This window comes from Coturnix japonica, chromosome 8 (genome assembly GCF_001577835.2).
Source record: "Coturnix japonica isolate 7356 chromosome 8, Coturnix japonica 2.1, whole genome shotgun sequence".
Taxonomy (NCBI): Eukaryota; Metazoa; Chordata; class Aves; order Galliformes; family Phasianidae; genus Coturnix; species Coturnix japonica.
Window position 1 is genome coordinate 18280102 of NC_029523.1, and position 19129 is coordinate 18299230.

General features: G+C 50.8%; 1 protein-coding gene across 4 annotated transcripts in view; it reads left to right on the forward strand.

Annotated features, from left to right (window-relative positions):
* The window catches only part of RNF220 (ring finger protein 220), a 158216-nt gene that overhangs the window by 75856 nt on the left and 63231 nt on the right, over positions 1 to 19129 (forward strand). For all 4 annotated transcript variants that reach the window (XM_032446172.1, XM_015870371.2, XM_032446170.1 and 1 more), the window contains one exon: positions 14516 to 14645. In XM_032446172.1, the coding sequence (XP_032302063.1) occupies positions 14516 to 14645 (130 nt within the window). The remainder of the gene's footprint in view (positions 1 to 14515; positions 14646 to 19129) is intronic.

Genomic DNA, 19129 nt, shown 5'->3' on the forward strand with positions numbered 1-19129 from the left:
ATGAAATCATCTCATTTTGAGCCTGTTTGGGTTGGATTCTTTAAAGGCCACTTGCATTCTTTAAGGCTGACTGACTCCAGCATGTGTGCAGCCAAGCCCAACTGGGTGCACATCTGCAACACCCACTGCTCATGCCGAGGGAGGCACAGCTCTGCAAGCTTTTACATGGTGCCCTCTGGCTCTATGGCACCGTGCTACATTGGATAGGGAAAGATGTCTGAACATGACAAGAGGTGAAATGATCCCAAATTCATAGAATCATGGAATCACTATGGTTGGGAAAAGCCACTAAGATCATCAGGTCTGACTATCTACCTGTCACCACTGTGAGTTCAGATGTGTAGAAGACTAGACAAGACTGCATGGCATTTCGCCCTTATCAGAATGAATCAAAAAGCAGGAAGTGAGTAATTTAGGGAAATACAAAGCAGATGTTGATACATCGATGTCTGCCTGAGGGAAGAAAGCCTCAGCTTTCCTGCATGGAGACAGCAAAGAGCTAAGGTGAGCAGCGGCTCTACTAGGAGGAAGGCTTGATCCTCCCACAGGACTCAATTCAACAGCACAGCTCTGGGACAGGACCCAGCAAGGTCGTTTTCAAGCTGCAAAAAGGCAGCTTAGAAGAAATATAAATTGCAATGAGTGAGCAGGACGTGAAAGCAGGGAGGGCTCCTCAGATGGGGAGCCAGGGAGAATGATGGAAGGAACGTAAGAATGACAAAGCATGTCGTTCCAGTGGAGTGCAAGGCGATTTGCTTTAGCTCATTAAATACTGCAATAAAATATTAATAGTTATTGTCCCTCTATTTTTTGTAATTATCCTTGCAAAGAAGGATCTGCTGCGAGTCACTAATGTATTCCCAGCAGCGGGTTGCTTTTTAATACGGTGATGGCAGTCAGGGGTGAGGAGGGGGTGGAGTGAAAGCGTTTATGTGTGGCCAGCAAATAGTTGTATGATCGGGGTCATTAGGGAACAGCGCTGTCTGCAGCAGGAAGGGGCAGAGGGGCTGTGGGATGGGACGGGGGGGCTGGGGACACGTACAAGCGGTCTTTAGGCCATGCTGGTTTGGTGCTGAGAACAGCTCCAGATTCCCTCCATCTCATGGCTGCCTCAACCTCCAGTGCCATGCCATGCTGGTGGCAGTCTGTCCCAGCCATCTGCCTGTCTGTCCACCCAGGCGGTCTCCTACACCCACTGTGGCCTTGCATCCCACACCCGTCAGCCGGCCCTGGGGAGGGAAGTGGCGCTGACAGGTATCTAAGCGAGGCAGAATTAAGGGAAATGATAATAAATGTAGATGGTCAGGCAGGGGAATGAAATGATCCATCTTTTGCATGTTAGCAGAGAGGTGCTGGCGGCCCCCCCGCCCCACTCCTGTTCAATCAGGGCCTGTCAGACCTCCAGCGGGCTGGCATTTTTGTGAAGAATCTCTCGGCTAAAAATTGTTGTCATTCCTATTTCCTTGTTATCAGTCGGCAGCACCTCGGCGGAGCCCTGAGATTAACGCGGAATCGCCGGGCGAGCATCCATTCCCGAGGAGCCCTATCCATTACGCTGAGCTCGGCGGGTCCCTCCCGCCTCACCTCCCACATTCATCATCTTTAACGCTGACAGCCCGGCGCAGGCCTTTCAAATTTATCTCGCCGCGTCCCGGGCAGGGTCTATCCGTCAAACTGCGCGAGAGGGAGCGAGCCGAGCACAGGGCTCTTTTCCCCGGTTTGTTGGGGAGGGAGAGGGGGGGACCAACCTGCCCATGTGAGGGACTCGGTAAAAGATTGGTCCGAGATACACAATTAATCATGGCTCGCATCAATTTGCTTGATTTACTCCCCGGAGGGAGAAGGGGCGTAAACACGGTGTGTGCAGAGGCAGTGTGGAAACATAATGTGTCTGTCTATAGGAAAAACATTAACACATCATCCCCGTTGTGGGTGATTGATGGGGGAACGGGAGAGGGACAGCCTGGAGCTGGCAGGGTGACAGAAAGCTGGGAGCTCACCAGGGGGATGGGGGAACCATGGGACCATGCCCTGTGCCTGGCTTACCCTGGGCCACAGCTCCAGGTGAGGATGCTGTTGTACACCAAAATCTCCATGCATACTTGATACTCTCAATGGTGTCCCAGCATTGCTTGGCTGCTTGGGATTGCGGCTTCGTGAGAAGCCTTTCCTCCTCACCTGAAAGCCAGAGAATCACAGAATGGATAGAATCACAGAATGAATAGAATCATAGAATGGTTTCAGTTGGAAGTGACCATTCAAGGTCATCTGGACCAACCACAGTGAGCAAGGGCACGTAGCAGTGTGTCTAGGGAAGATCCATCCAAGTGCAACACACCCACAGTTCTCATCAGTAGTCATGGAAATGCCTTAACGTTCAGCCCCAAGCACCGCACTGTGCCCTCCTGGATGGCTCAAGCAAAGAGAAGAGGCTGAGTTTTATACTGAAAGTTACTGCTGCATTTACAGTCCAAACATCCTTGTGAGCAGCTGCAGGGTGGAGAAGGAAATGCGGAGAGGGAGGGGTGATTTGATGTGTTCTTCCCTCATGCCTTGCGACTAAGGAGTCCTCTCCTTCCCTGCATGCATAGAACTGTGTCCTTGCCCCAGAGCCCACCTCACGGGTCTTGGATTAACCATGGTCAGAACACAGGAGCAGGACCTTGGGGTCTCAGCCCCATATCTTCCATGGGGAAGGCTCTGTTGCCATAATAGGCACCCACATGGATGCCATCTGCACTGCGTGGGGTGGAGTGTCCAATGAGGTTTTTTGTTTCATCTCATCTTGTGGAAATTACTCATAATTTTGTGGTGGCTGTTTAATATATATATATGTGTATGTATATGCTGGGTTTTACAGCCCATTTTTATCACCTTTTTATTATCTCGGGTCAAAAGCTTTACTGGGTTGCATTCAGGGAATTATGCAAACTAAGAGAAAATACCATAGCAAAACTATAGATTTTCTCATTAAACTCTGCTTGGACATGTAGTTATTGTAGTAAAACTCTAGTAACTATTACAGGCCCTAATATAAAATTATAGTTTGACACCTCAGTGCGATTGGCCTTGCACTGCAGTTAATTTAACCCCTTCCATCCCACTCTAGAGGCTTTTGCTGTCAGTAGGCAAGACGGTTTGGAGACAGGGAAAGACAAAGGGGTGCCAACCAGCGCACCACAACCCTGGGAGGTTTTATCACCAACTCTATGAAGTCCATGGGATTTTCTTCCCCATAGCTCCCTCCAGCTCTGCAGATGTCTGGGGATAAGGAGGTGCTCAGGTGTGGGCAGGATCTCACAGCCCCGGGTGGGCAAAGCCAAGCAGGAGCATGCCATGGGGTCTTGGTGCCCAGTGGAGCAGCCCGCCTGCCTCACCCATAAATTGCTCTGTTCCCACCAACTGTATATTCTCCCAGTCCTGCTCCGTGAGCAGTGGATTTAAGGAGCAGTAAGCATATTCAGCAACTTAATTATCTCCGACCAGATTTTATTCTCAATTACACTCAAGTAAATCTTGAACGATTTCATTCAAGTGGAGGGCGTTCATCCGCCCTTGTAAGAGATAAAATTGGGGGAAGCATCACCCGTGCACGTCAGCAAATCTCTGCAGCAACAGCAGGAGCTTTTTGGCACAACGATGGGAGAGCAGCATTGTGCTTCCTGCCGGTGCTGGGGTGAGCATGGCAAAGCCTCGTTGGTAATAACCTGGGGTAGCGTGACACTCCTGCAACTTCATTCGAGGGAAACACTTAATCATATTTATTATGTAAACACAGCTTGCCATGCCCCCATTAAATTATTAATAGTACCATTAACATATTTACATATAAATCTTATAGCAACTGATGGAAACGGCTTCAAGAACCTCGCGTTAGCTCTCCTTTTATAATGGATTCTCTCCTGCAAATACCCATTTATTAAAGAGACAAAATATTAATTTTTTGTTCAGCGTCCATGTCAGAAATGTCACCTTTTCCTTTTTGCAAATTGCCATTTACACAAACCCTACTGACTTTGTATTTTCCCATCTTAAAGAATGGCCTGTTTAAACAGGAGCAATTAAGGAGGATCAGGGTACAGATATTTCAGTCATCTTGGTGGGTTTTTTTTTTGGTTAGTAATCAAGCTGATGGGTTCTGCTACTCATTCTTCTGCAAACTCTTTGTCTTTCCCAAGCAGCCTGGCCCACACGAGTGCTCCCCATTAGGCTGTACTCTGTAATTCCTTAATGCCTTCCAGGTAGCGATATCCCAGGGTGGTTTGCTCTCAGCACTGCCAAATTTCACAAGTTTATCACAAGGCTCTCAGGGTTTTTCCTCCTAAAGTTTCAGCCTCTGCAGTCAAGCAGTGATATAAGAATCTCGGCTTTCATTTAAATAAATAGTAACGGCATGCTTCATGCCTGCAGGCAGGGCAGAGAGCTGATGTGCGCTGTGAGCAGAGCCCTCAAAGTGCAGAAACCAGAAGGCAGCAAGGGAGACGATCAGAGAGTTGAGGAGCCACAAGATAATTGAGGTTGAAAGGGACCTTGGGAGGTCATTTTGGCACCGAACCTCCCTTCCTTTCTAAGTATTTCACCATCAGCCCTTCTTATGGTAATACTGAAGCCAAGGAAGGAGGGAAGAAGCAAGAAATAGAGCTTTTTTCCTTCTCTGTTAAATGAGTGTTCCCCTAACCCACTGCAACCAGCCCTCGCGTGTGCTGTTACAGTCTTCTCTACAAACTCCCTCTGATTTTTCAAGCAATTTCTCACGAAACAGGCACTTTCAGAAAAATCATAAGAAAGCAATCATTTCAAATTGGTCATTTGGGACTCAAATTACTAATCTAATACATTTTTTATTGAGGGTTCCTGAAAGGTTCCATAAAACACCATCGGCAGAGCTGCCCAAACTTGCCAGCCTCAGAGTTTGACAAATCGAACCCAACAATCCACTTTGCAGCTCAGCTTTAGGGCCCACGGAGCCACCTCCGCGTTTATATTTCTACATCAATAGTGCCTATCTGGTCAGAGTTTTAAATTCCCTGGGGTGGCGTATTTGGATTTATTTATTTATTTTTGCTTGGGCTTAGCCTGGGTTTTTATTTGGGGAGGATGGGAGAGGAGGCTCAGGGGTGTTCTAGAGGAGATACCACTGCCTGCTCTCTGATCCTGGCCGTTCCCTGGGCTGCTCTCACCTCTCAGTGTCCCCGCATGGTGTTGTCTTTGCCCCCAGGACACGTCTGGCTGGCTGTTTGCTTTAGCCAGGGGCCGGCAGCATGCCAGCAATTCTCTAGGCTTGGATGAGGTGAGGTACAGCAGTGCCAAAGGCTGGGCTGGCCGGCGCGCCGTCCACGTACCCAAATAGGATGGGAGCACAGACTGAGGTGTTGGGGCCATCATAAACATCCACTGCTGAGCTCTGAATGAGGGCTGGGGAGTGGGGAGAGCAGCAGAATACTTGAGGCATCTTGGGGAAAAGGGATGGCTACAGTGACCACCATGAGATCAATGGGGGTAGGTCACCTGTGGCCGAGGGACATTTCCCCCTGTCAGCCCCATCCCCTGCAATGTGGGAAATGCCATTTCCCAGCCTCACTCTGAGCACTGCTCCCCAGGGATGGGACACTCTCAGGGCAAATATCACCTCATGCAGAAGGGTCGGCACAAGGCTCACATGCCACTTCAGTCCCACTTAAGCACTGAGCACTGGGGTGAAATTAACTCCCTCTGCAGGAAAAGCTGAGCTGAAATCCACACTGGGCCACTTCTATTAGCAACTAAAAAAATATTTCCCATCCTTAGAGTTAAATGAGCCAATAGTTCAATCACAGAGCGAAAAGCAGCAATAGAGATGGGAATGCTGAGTGCCTTAGTCAGGCATTGGCAGTCTATGCAAGGAATTGCAATAAGCAGGATTGCCTGTTTTCCCTGCGTTTAGCAGCAATGTTATTCAACAACCTATTTGCAAATGCCATCTTCCAAAGTCCTTTTTCCCCCTCGTTAAAGTTGCAGCGATAATAGGGCGATTACAGTGCAATAAGCTAAGCGCGATCCATTAGTAGCATCATGGCCGTTTTTAGATCTTAAAAAAAACCAGCACCAAAGCTGTTTAAGTTTTCTTATTATGCACATTAAAGGCAGTGGTTCAGTCTGATCAAAGACAACACCACCCCTGCACTCCCCCCAGCCTCCAGCCCCACATCTTGTTCCCCCTCTATTCATTAGTGGCCACAGCTGTGCAGGCGGCCAATTACTTGGGAATAATAACTACATTTTGCAGTAAATTAAATATTAATTAGTCCTTGGCAGGTTGGGGTTTTTTTGTTGTGTTTTTTTTGTTGTTTTTTTTTCTCTCCTTATTTCCTTCCCTCCAACTGAAAATAGTAGAAGGGATGCGACAGTGCCATCACCTGCATTGGCACGTGGGTGATGGTGGGGTAGAGCCATAGTGTGATGGAACCTTGATCCCATGGCCAAGGGCTCGGAGGACAGATTGACTTGTTGATTGGAAGGGGACAGAATTCTGGGCATCACAAGGAGCCCAGAGCCAGATGGGGTGGTTTTGGTGTCCACTTGTCATCATCAGTCAAGGTTCGAAGAGCTGAGAGCTGCAGAGGTTGGGCACAGCTTGGCACAGAAGAGAGAGAAGATGCTCTGGTTGCTCACTGATCCCTGCCACTTGCCCTGCTCTGGTATTCACACTTTGCTCAGAGCTCCATGGGCTGTCTTGTGATGCACTGTGCACCATTTCACCCCTTGATGCTCTCGAGTGCCATTAAATGGGTGTTTTTTTAATGCAATTTGACAATATGCAGGTTAGGTTTGTGTCTTATTTACAGCTTTTACTCAGGGACCAATAAAACCACAGCTGGCTAATGTGAGATCTAAAACTTGCATCTCACTCTTTGCCTGGGATATCTTTTATATGGTAAACTATTTATTTGTGTTTCATCTTGTACAAACTCCCCTTTCCATGCTGAGAAGCTGAGAGCTCCAGGGGCTCTTTGAAGACTATTTGCTATAGGATAGCAACTGGAATTCTCTTTAAACATATGCGCCGGCTTTGTCCTACACCCGGCCTCTCAGTGTCAGCACGCGGCTTGGTGCACGTTTCCTGTGCAAAGCCAACATTTGCACTCTCCCCTGGCAATTGCGCTCATAGATCCCTCTTGTTCAGGCATATCCCATCATTTATTCCTGCACGCAAGCATGAGCAGCAGCCGCTCCACGTGCCAAATTAGAGGCAGCATCAAAGCCTCTTTAGAGCTGTGGATTAGGGAAGATGTGATCAGGTACGGGGAGCGCAATGTGTGGCATCAGAACAGTGTTTTCCTGATCTCTGAGCCCTCTGGTTCTCAGCACACAGTTAAAACACAACAAACTCTTCCTGGAAAGGGTTATTTGACAGCAGGGTGCGATGAATGCAAGCGAAACCTCAATGCATTTCAATGTCATGCCATCAGATATCTCCACCTATGAGCGTCCCCTGGACGCTGACCCCAGTGCCAAGGGTGAGGTGGCATTGGGCGGGTGACACAAATCACACTAAAACGCCAGTGAGCCGCCTCGCATGCATCTGCAACCCCAGGGTCGTGCTCTTGCCATAAAAAGGAAGATGAACCCTGGTGAGATGGAAGCGATGTTCCCAAGGATGCCTCTGGGAGGGAAAGATCAAGAAGCGCTGCTCATAATAACCTCAGCTGCTCAAACAGTCAAAATAATGATGGGGTGGGAGGGTGCTGGGAGTATGGATGGGAGTCGTGCAATGGGTGCCATCCCCTTGCTGCCAGGACATGTGGCTCTTCTCCAAATCCCAGGGATGATGTCTTTTCTGTGGGTAGGATAAGCTCTAGAATGACTGAGGGAAAACGTTTTCTTTCTCTCTGGAGCTTTCTTCCTGCTCTCTCTGATTGCATCCTACCTCTTCCAGTGCCTCTCTCCACTCACCAAGCTCTTCCTCAAGGTGAATGGAGGGCTCAGGGCAGCGGTGCTGGTGGGGAGGGCTGAGCCAGGAGGGGGCTGCACAACAAGGTGGCCTGATCTAGTGATTAAACAAAGGGATTCAGCCAACATGTGTAAAATTAAGTGATCAAGAGTTGATTACAGAGTGCATTGATTGTGTACTGATGGATTAAACAGAGTCGTGCTTGGGATGCGATTTTCCGAGCTGGGCACAGAGAGTGCAGGCAATTGACATGTTGGCCAGAAGGACCTGCTTCTCCCAAGCCCTGGCTTTTATACATTCTCCGGATAAATCTGCAGAGAGGCCCGTGGAATTATAATCGATTATCCATTTCTCAAAGTCACTTAAGGGCCCTGAGCTACAAGCTAAAGTGCCGGTGCTGTGAAGAGGCATTGGGTATGCGCCGGCATGTGCAGGTGCTGGCGCGAGGGGAAAATGTGGCAATGACCCTGCGTGCTGCAAGCTGATGAATCTATTTTCTTGTAGGAAATAGTTTTGACAGTTCAATATCTGTGTTTTCGATGTGTGCCCCACACACCCCCGAGGGAGGAGAGGAGCTGCAAGCTGGGGGGAGGGAGTGGGTGGGAGGCAGGGAAAAGCTCTGCCCCATCGTTGTCCCTTCAAATTGTGGGTATATCAGCTTATCCCCAACCAACTGCCTGCCCTCCAAGCCAAGGGCATGGGAGCTGCACATACTGCGGGGACAACTGAGCTAGGTGCTGCATGTCACCATGCAGAGGTTGGGGCTGTCCCAGGGCTCCTCTGTCATTGCCAACAGTGAGGGTCCCATTCGCAGGCTGCTGCTGTCCCTTAGGTTGCTCCCAGCAAATTCACTGAGGACACAGGGGTGCTCCTGCTCATGGCTGTGCTCTGTTTTTGGGTACATAGGAAGCAGTCGGGGCATGGAGTAGACCCCAGTCAGTTCTCAGTAGTTCTCAGATCATCTGTGATCATCCCAAGCCAGACACTGGGATGTCCCTGCAAAACTCCCACCTTCTCCATTTCCCACCATCACTTATTGTCTGAAGCAGATGTCTCTTTGCTCCATGTCTTTCCATCCCAAGAACCACTGCAGAGCGCAGATTATTGAGACACACTGTGGCAGTGCAGTGGAACACCTCCTCTTCATCTCATCTCATTGAGCCAGCAGCCACCCCAGCTCTGTGTCTGTGGGACAACAAGTGCCCCTTTGTACCAAATGGCCAGAAGGATGTCACCAGCCTGCCACCAAGGATGGCATCACCCATCAGGGGTTCTGGTGTGCAGAAGGGACCAACCCTCTGCTGCTGCTGCATGTTGCCCTCATTCCATCCATCTCCAGAGTAATGGGGCCGTTCCCAGCCCTCCTCTTCCTCTCACCCTCCCGGGTCCCTGTCACAATCTCCCTTCCCAGCTCGAGGTGGCCTGCACTCCTCTCATCGAGGATTCATTGTCTTGTCAGCCTCTAGTTAGCCAGCATGCGTGTGAATCATAAATTACCACGCCCGGGCCTCTGCTATGCTTCAGCACAGACAAAAAAATTGCACTCCATCACCGTGTCTCCCGGCTTTTAGTGGTATTGATCAATGCTGCTCCCTTCCCGCCCCCCCCTCCGCTTTTCATTTTAACCGAGCCGGTTAAGTGCAGTATCTTATTTTGTGCTGGGACAAATGAAAAGAATATTAGCAAGGGCTGAAATATATCTCTTTTTTATCTCTCTGCTACTTTTTTATTGAATCTTTCTGAGTAGGTGGCTTTCCGCAGGATGACAGCCTCATGACAGGCTCCTCATTAGAGCTGAGACAGTAATTGTGATGCATTTCCCTGCGCGGCCTTTTCACTTCTCCCACCCCCCCCACCCCCCCTTCCTTTCCTCCTCTCTCCTTTTCCCCTGATTTGTAAAGTGATTGGATGTACAGACTCACTCAGTTTCTTAAATTATTGCCCGGCTCCATCCATCTTTCTCCATCCCGCAGTGAGCAGCCACAATGTCTATGGATGGAGCGCCCAGGGGGGAGGTGGCTTTTGGGGTGGGATCCTGGGATTTGGGGGATGTCCCCAGGAGCCCCCCAGAAGCCCGGTGCCCACTGGGACAGGGCCGTGCCTCCCTTCTAAGGGCTGTCCCTGCGGTGTCACATGCAGCAGTTACCACCAGGTGCCTGGCAGCAGCACCGTGCAGTGTTGCAGTGTCCAGCTCACAGCTGCAAGAGCCTCTCTTTTCTTTGGAAGGAAATCAATATTTCAGTAAGCTTTTCAGCCTTGGATCCCGCCTTAGATTTTTGTTTAGCCTCAGGAGAAGCAGGTGTATTTGCTAAGCTGCTCGGCTGCCCAGCCCCTTACCAGGGATCAGACCCTCTGGGGCCATGCAGAGGCTGTGTTTGGCTCTGTGCTGCACTCCATTTGCTCATGGTGTCTCTCTGTCCATCTGTGATCCTCCAACTCCTCTGCACAAACCCCTGTCCCTCTCTCTTTAGGGTTCATGGCAGGAATGGCCCCATGCCCTGAGCTGTCCAAAAACCCCAGGTACCTGGTGTGGCACAGAGAGGTGACTTCTGTGTGGCAAGAAGACGGGACAGTGATGCTCAGTTCTCCCCATGCTCCCTCCAATTTTTGATCAAACCATTTTTCCCCCCAAAGCCACTCTGTTGCTGTCCCTGGGTGCTCTGTGCTGACCCAAGCCACCTCCACCTTCATCACCACCGCTGTCATCTTCCCCTTCACCGCCACTTGCTGTCACCCTGCTGGATGCCAAGAGGGCTCACTGGAGAGGAGCGGACATTTGGCTATTTCCAAGCTAATATGGGGCTTTCTTTGAATTATTGTTTTTTGAGCTGGAAGGAAAAGAAGCTTGTCACACAAGATATCTGCTATCAGTACACAAATAACAGCCGACCCATCGTGGAATGGAAAATAATCGCCGTGGAAGCTGAGCAGAGGGGGAGCCGGGAGGGATTATTATAGCAGTGGTGCTGTCAAGGAGCCTGTGTCAGCACTTCCATTACCACCCACCTGGCTCCTGCACGGCCCCAGAGCAGTGTGCGGGGCCCCAGCACAGGGTCATTGCTATTCAGGAGGGTTTCAGATCAACCAGCTGTGATGGGTGTTAAATGATGGAGTGGTTAAGAGGGAGAGAGAAAATGGGAGGATGAAATGGAGGGAGAGTTCTGGACTCAGACAAGTGGAAAACAGTCTGAGATATCGGGAAATGAGGAGTTGGGAGGGCAGGTCTGGTGCTCCTGGGGGCAATGCAGGGAAAAGGAAAGTTTCAGTTGTCCATGAGGAAGGACAGCACAGTGAGAAGATGCTCTGGGATGCAGTCAGGTAGCCAAGGGAAGGGCCTTAAGCATATCCTCACCAGAGAGTGCATCCCCATGAGCATCTCCCAACCTGGGTTCTGTTCGTCCCCTGCCGAGGCTGGGAGCCATTCACAGATGCCCTCTGATGGAACCCATGGAGAAATTCCTCCATGCAGGGGTGCATCTGCACATCGGGCACTCGGCTTTAGGAGCAGGAAATATTTGGTTTCAACACTTGGAGTTCAACATTTCCGCAGAGCCCAGGAGACCGTGCTAGCAGCAGGAGCTGCAGCTCTGCCTTTTCATCTCTCTGGCACTGGCAAGCAGGGGGCTGGCGGGGGGAGCGCAGCAGAGACGAGGAGGGTAAACATGTGGAACCAGAGAGCGGCGGGGGGAGAGAGGGGCAGGAAAACAAAAACACAGCTGCCAAAAAGAAAAGCCTGAAAAGAGCCATTCAGGGTCTCCCAGGAGCAGTCTTGGCACAGGGTAGAGAGGGGAGCACTTACTGCTGGAGCAGGCAGCTCAGAGCCTGCACCTTTCATCTCACCCCGGTCAGATGCCCTCTGGTCCAGCTGCATGCACAACACAGTGTCCTTGGCTGTCCCTGAATACCAGGGTGCCCAACACTGGACTGTTTACATCTCCCTCTATTTCTGCACCTATGACTGAAACCTGAACACTCCAGATTGCCATCCCACCACCCAGCACCACCAGCATGGAGCTGGGTGCAATGCGATGGGCAGCATGGGTGAGTGTGGAGACATGGGGCAGAGCTGAGATGGGTTGTGTAGGTGTACTGCTGTCATGGAGCCATCCCCTCCCCTCTGCTGTCATTGTCACTTAGCCTAGTGCCTGCTAAAGTGCGGCTGTCAGCCCTTGGGCCAGGAGCCGAGGCTCCTCTGTCTTCTGCTTTAAGCACAAGCATGGCAGGCTGTGTGTCAGGGTCTTGGCTGCATGGCCAGAGCCCAGCTCTCCTACCCTTCTTGAAGCCCTTGCTGTAGCCTGAGCCCCAGCCTCCCACGCTTGCTGGAGTCAGAGGACCTTGCCCTGCTGTCACAACACCTTCAGAGCAGATGCAGGGTGACAGCTGCCATGTCCTTCCCTGACAGAGCCATTGCAATATCATTTGTGTAGGTGGTAGAGAAGGCCATTAGTGCTTATTTCTTCTGCTGCGGAATGCAGCAAGAGTCCTTCCTATGGACCAGCAGCAGGTCCCCAGGTGGGACCCCAGGTGCACATCCCTATCCAAGGCTCCTCCTGTGCTCCAGGACTGTCCACCACCTCGCAGCAAACACCCCCAGAGACTACATACACCTCCAGGTCAACCTCTAAGAGCATCCCCATCCCACCAGTGCAAACTGTGGGTGGCAAGAGAGGCTGGGAGGGCCCCGTGGTGGTGGCTGGGACAGGGAGTGTGGATACAGTGTGAGAGGACAGAGGGCAGCCACTTCCCCATCCATCTGCACACCCCACAGCGGGAATCCAGCAGGATTTCCCGTCCACTCAAAGGCTGCCTGTTTATTTTGGGAGGGAGACTCAGACAGCTCCATTGTTTTGCTGTGAAGTTGGGGTTATAAATAGCAGGTGGTCGGGGACGCTCCTGGGCTATTTCAGGCCCCTGCTACACAAAAGTGGAAAAGCTCCAGCAGGAAGGTGGAATTACTGAAATGCCGACCTTTCCCGCAAGGGTCAGCGGGAGCTGCTTGTTTGGGTTTGGTGATTTCTGGGCATTATTGAAGAGAGGGAGATGCACCCAGTTGCACGGCAGCACGCTTCATCCTTTCTTCTCCAGCAGGCAATGGGGATGTAGAGCCAAGGGATGTGCCTCAGGAGCACCTCAGGTCCAACGGGCTTTCCTCCTGTGTCTGCATGCTGAGGAGCTCCCAATGGATGGAGGTGCTGGAGAGGCAGGGGAAAGCCCATAGTACTGAGCTCTGCTCTGTGCCTCAGTTTCCCTCATCTTCTGTAGGGAGGCCAAAGGAAAGGGTTCTGCCAGGCACGTGTACCATGTCCTGCTGGAGGGCAAGGATGAGCCAAGGTGACTCCATCTCATCTCACACCCTTCCTCTCGTTAAATGCCTGCACCAGGTGCTTACACAGAGAGCAGCAGGGCCCCAGTAAAGCTGCTCACACCAATGTTTTATACTTCAAGAAGGTCTATTCCTTTAATGGGGATTCATTTAACTGGGCTCTGCCATCGTTAGGAGCCATAAAATGGCACCTTTTGGCTTCTGATTGGAAGGCCACGCTGCACGTAGCCCCTCGCATCCAGCGCTGGCTGCTTTATTGTGCATTACTGCCTCTCACTCGGATTTAACCAATTTGATCCATGTCTAATACATAAATAAATAATCCAGCAGGAGGGTCGGCGTTGGATGACAACAGGCAGCTATAAAGCATGTTCCTCCACCTCAGCTGAGCCAGGCTCCGCACGCCCTCTCATGAGCAGAGCTGCTAATACAGCTGGGAGAGGGGTGTGGGCACCCCTGGGCTTTCCCCATTTATTGAAACTTCATTGTTTGCTTTAGAGTTTTATTTTATGTTAAATAGGCTCTGTATATTCCTTACAGAGGGGGTAATAAAGTTTCCAAGCTGGAGGAAATTGGCTGTGGAGTGGGGAAACCTGGCAGAGGCTGGAGACGAGGAGGGTGGTGGTTGGGGATGAGGAAGGGGACAGCAGTGCCTGCATCTGGGGGCAAACAGCTCTGCTCTTTGGGGTCCCGACCCCCAGCTTTGGGGACATCACAGAGAATTTAAACACTTTTTCTTCATTAGTTAAAAACAGAGAAATGCTGTGGCATTTGGCTCTGAGCTGCATTGTCTGCTCTGGAAATGGGGGAAGCCAAGGTTACAGAGGGGAACCCCAGAAATGGGGCTGCTCATAGAATCATACAATCACAAAGTCATTAAGGTTGGAAAAGACCACTAAGGTCACCTAGACTGACTGCCAACCCATCACCACTATGCCCACCAACCACATCCCTCAGTGCCATTTCCTTCCCCTGCTATGACACTGGGATGTCCTCATGTCCATCTGCAGAGCTCGTAGCTGCCTCAAGGAGCATGAGAACTGGGGAGAAATGGGGGTATACCAGAAGAAAACTGTGGATTCCAGACTACACCAGTTTCCTATGTGCCTGCTGCTCAGGAGGAGAAGGGATGAGAAAATCTGACCTAAAGCTGTGCCCAAACCAAACAAGGCTCAGAGCAGGGGACGCTGCTTTTGGCCACTTCTCCAGGACTGAGGCTGCACAGGAGCTAAATCTTTTCCCCCTCTTTTCCTTCCCCACAGGCAAAAAGAAAGCAACGTTGTTTGACAGCCAGGCTCCCATCTGTCCCATCTGCCAGGTCCTCCTGCGCCCCGGAGAGCTGCAGGAGCACATGGAGCAGGAGCTGGAGAAGCTCACCCAGCTGAACATCAGGTAAGTAGCCTGCAATCATAGTATCATAGAATGGCTTAGGTTGGAAGAGACCTTAAAGATCATCTTGTTCCAAATTCCCTGCCATGGGCAGGGTTGCCAGCCACTATATCAGGCTGCCCAGAACCCCATCCAACCATGGCAAAGGAGACAGTGACATGCAAGCAAAACAAAACAGCAAGAGCTGGTACCTGCAGCATGGCCCCATACTGGCTGCATGGGTTGCTGTGACATCCGGGATGCATCCTACAATAGAGCAGGGTGGGAGCTGCCTTCTGCTCCTGCTGCTTTCCCCAGCACAGCCAAGTCCTCTTTTTATTAAAAATAATAATAATAATAATAATAATTGCATTTTAACTGCTAGCAGTTATTTAGGAAATGGCTGCAGCCAAGGGTTGTCAGATCCCTGCCCCTGCCTTAATAAAACTCAGCAGCCTTGGAAAGGAGCGTGTTTATTTCAATTATTAATGAATTCCCCGGTCATTAAAAGGTGAGGAAAGGAATCAAACCACCAGTGAAAAGCTGAGTTACGTCACCAGGTGGTAGGAGAGAAGGGAGGGCTCCCATACCAGTGTGTGTGTGTGCACACCAGGACAAGGGACTTCCCATGGCTATGGGGAGTGCAGAGGAACCGGATCCATCCCTGCCCCAGCTTGGCTGGACTCTGCCTTGCAGCCAGCCAGAAATGCTCAGAAGGGGGAGAAGCAGAGAAGTCCGAGGGAGCACCCATGAAGCATCATGTTGGATCCTGGCACGGCACAGGGAAAGAGGGGGCAGGGAAGAGCCCATTTATCCCCCGCACCACCCGCTCCCCTTGCGAGCGTAATTTATGGCGTCATTTGGGCCGCATCCAACTTAATAAAGGGCCACTGCAAATTAGTGAACAGGTTTAAATGAACAGAAGCAATTAGCGCTCCGAGGAGCCCATCAAAGAAGTTGGGCCAATATCAGAGTGAAACTGAAAGCGTGAGCCAGGCGCGGAGGACGGCTGGCGCGAGGCGGTGATGGGAAGGTGGCGTTTAATGGGAAAGGAAAGGAAACCCTAAATCATAAAGCATGACAAGGGCCATTGTGGGCCAGCTGACAAATGAAAAAGAATGGCATTATTCCTTTAAATAACAGCAGCAGTTAGAGAGAAGACAGCTCTCCCCAGCTTGCCCTCACTTCCCTCGCCCGCTCCGCTCGGCCACACAGACGGCGGCGAAGAATCAGAGGTCTTGATTAATTATTAAATAACGACTCTCCACTCTTCTGGATAGATAAGGCTCAATCCAGGCTGCAGGCTGTGGCTCAGCACAGGGATAGGCTGCCCGCTGCAGCAGTGGGCAGGATGCGGGTGGTGGGACGCTGGGCTCCATCCCTCAGGTGGCCCCTTCTCCCACTGCCCCAGCACTCGCCGGGAGCGAGAACATATCAACAAGAGGAGAGAGAAACTAATAATGATCTCAAATAACCCAATAAACATAAAAATAAAATGTAGGCCTATAAACGTGACGGGCACCGGCAGCCCTGGCCGCTCCCTGCCAATGCTGACTCGTTACCGAAATGGCTGAGCAGCTGTTACTTATCAGTCTGATGGGGAGAAGCAAACCAAGGGGCTGCTTTCCAAGGGCCCTTTTTTTTTGTGTTCAGATTTAAAGGGGATGTAGCCAATCCTGGTGCGAGCTGTTAAGTTTTAATAAACCTTAATGATTTGCAACCAAATCATAAATTTCCAGCACTAGGTGTTAGGAAGGCAGATCCCTTCCTACCTGCTGAGCCTGCAGCACTGGGGACTCAGCAGCTCCAGGGATGCTGCACTGAGGCAACATCCTTCAAGGCAGAATGGCCATTGGGTTGTGCTGGTGTGAGCAAGCTGCAAGGCTGCCCTGGGGCCAGATGGAAAGGGAAAAGGCTGGTGGCAAAGCAATTTGAGGGCTGCCTTGTGCAGTTGCCTAAATTTCAGGGCTTTAGGGGCATTGCTGGAGCGCAGAGCTCCATGCAATAGTGGTGGAAGAGAAGGAAGGGAATTCCTCAGGGCTGGAGCTGGGATAGGAGAGAGCTGAAGAGCCAACCAAGTGCTGCCCATCCACCCATCCATGGTGCTCTGCACCAGGCTGCAGGAATGCTTTTGCTGTCCCTAGGACACAGGGACAGCCCTTGGCATGGGCAGCACCAGCACAGCAGGCACCACCCGGCTGAGCCCCTCACGGCTCGGCCAGCCTCTCTGAATGCAAATTTCATTTCTGAGCCACTGGCGCTGTTTCAAGAGCCGGCAGCCTCGGAGCCCTTCTCGGTGTTACATATGTAACAGCCTCATTGAACTTGACATGTCAAATTCAGGCCATTTGTGCAAAATCTCCCTTTAATAATACCGTTTCATTTCGCTCAAATGAGACTTGAATGCATGTAAAATGGAAAAGGATATTTAAGCGCTAACATTAGGCAGATGTCTTGCCAGAGGCCGATTGAATATATGAGATTTTGAAGTGCTTAACACGTTTTCGGTGCTCCCTCTTAGAATATGTCACCTGGCTTTCTTTTTTCTCCCCCCTCCTTCCTTTTGTCCCCCCTCCCCGCTCTTTAAGTGAAGGGTATAAATTGAAAGAAAACAAAACTACAAGCCTGGATTTTATGGGGTTTAACTCTTGCAGAGCAAGATTGTTGGTATTCCTCCTCCTCAGAGGAATTACCTCCCTGCTCACCTTGGTGGAGCACAAGCATAGCACAGCAGGGAAGCGGTGATGGGAGGGATGCTCTGCTCACTGCACCCATGCAGTGGGGAAAGCAGAAGTGCTGGTCCTTAACTGAGCAGTAAGACCAAGCTAAAAAATAAGAAATAATGAAGCAAAACTCTGCACACATCACCCCGAACACATGAATACTCAAGTGCATGAAGCCTGGATGCAAGCCTTCTTGATTCACATCCACCTGTTTTATGCCTCAGGCAAGCACCTCAAGGTAGAGAACAGAGGCAGCTCTGGTTTGGGTTTCAGGTGGGAGGGCCAGTGGGGATTCAAAAAGCCTAAGGAAGTCACATTGCTAATACTACAGCTGCTGAGTCAACTGCTGGAAGGCTGAGAAATGTGCCTTGGGGTGCGTTCCTTTTTAACAGCACAACGCACTGCTCTGGAAAATGCAGTGCTCTTTTAACAAATGTATTTGGCAGGGGGGATTTTTATTTCCCCTCATGACAGTTAGCAGGTTCCTCCTTGCATGGCCAGCAACAAGGTTGTGCTTCAGAGCTGTGAGTTCCCCTACCTGTTTCCACCACCGGTTAGCTGCCCCTGGCAGCTCTCCTTGCACCTTGCCACCACACTGGGACCACAGTGACCACTGTGACCACTAGAAAGGACCACTGACCTTTCTAGTGTGTCTGGAAGTAATTTCTCTTCTATTTCTCTGGTTCTAAATGTGTGAAAACTCCAGCTCCCACCATGGGTCCCAGGCTATGGGACCTTGGGAGGCAGACAGGTCAACCCACCTCCACACAAGCTATGGTGAGATGTCTCCGAGCACCAGTAGATGCAGCCTGGATTTTGGTGGCCTTTTTGATTAAAGTCACCCTATGCCAACACCTGAGGGACAAGATGTATTCATGACCATGTGCCAGCAGCTTTCAGCATCCCTCCTGGGCAGGTGGGATGCACACAAGCAGTTCTTACTGGCTCTTAACCCTTCTCCTGCACAAGGAATCCTGTGCTTAAGTTCTGCCACTCCAGATGCACTGAGCACCGTACAGCCCCACAGGGCCTTCCCCGAGCGGCATGGGGAGGGGTGAGCAGCCACACTGCCAGACCCAGCAGGATGAATAGAGGGCATAAAACCCGAATTAGCTCTGTTGTCATGTCTCACAGCAGGGTCATGGCTCTTGCCCCAGGTCTCCTCGATTTATGCTGGAGACTTTAACCTGACAGCCAGGTATCTCACTCAGTGAGAACTGCAGATCTGCCAGTGTCTGAATGGGGAAGATGGGAGGCACTTTGTGCTGAGAGGGACTTCTTTCCCAAAACCCCATTGAAGTGCATCATCCCTTCCTTACATCCAGCTCTCACCTGGGAGCACCAGGCCAAGAGAGATAAGCCCACAGGCATTTCCCTCCCACTCCTCAACTTCTGCTGCTCTTCCTGCTTTTCCCTTCTTCTTTTTCCACCTCCTCCTTCTCCTTTCCCTCCCGCTCCCCCTCGGAGTCCCCCTCCCTCTCTCCCCACCCCCCCTGGTATCAAGGCGACATCTCCAAGCCAAGTACTTTTAATTTCGCCCGTGGCCCTTGCTGACACGGTGGATATGCACAGCAAGTTAAATTCCCGCCTGATCAATAAAGCAGAAGCAGTGTGTCCGACTGGTCGATATTTTTTTATCTGTCTTCAGCCCAGTCCTGCTGATGACAGCCCCCTGCGCTTCAGCAAAGGCACTCAAGGGCATCGGGCTTTGGCAACACAGCTCTTTCCTTTTTTTTTCCTATCATTTAAATTATATATATATATATATATAAAGCAAAAACTAGA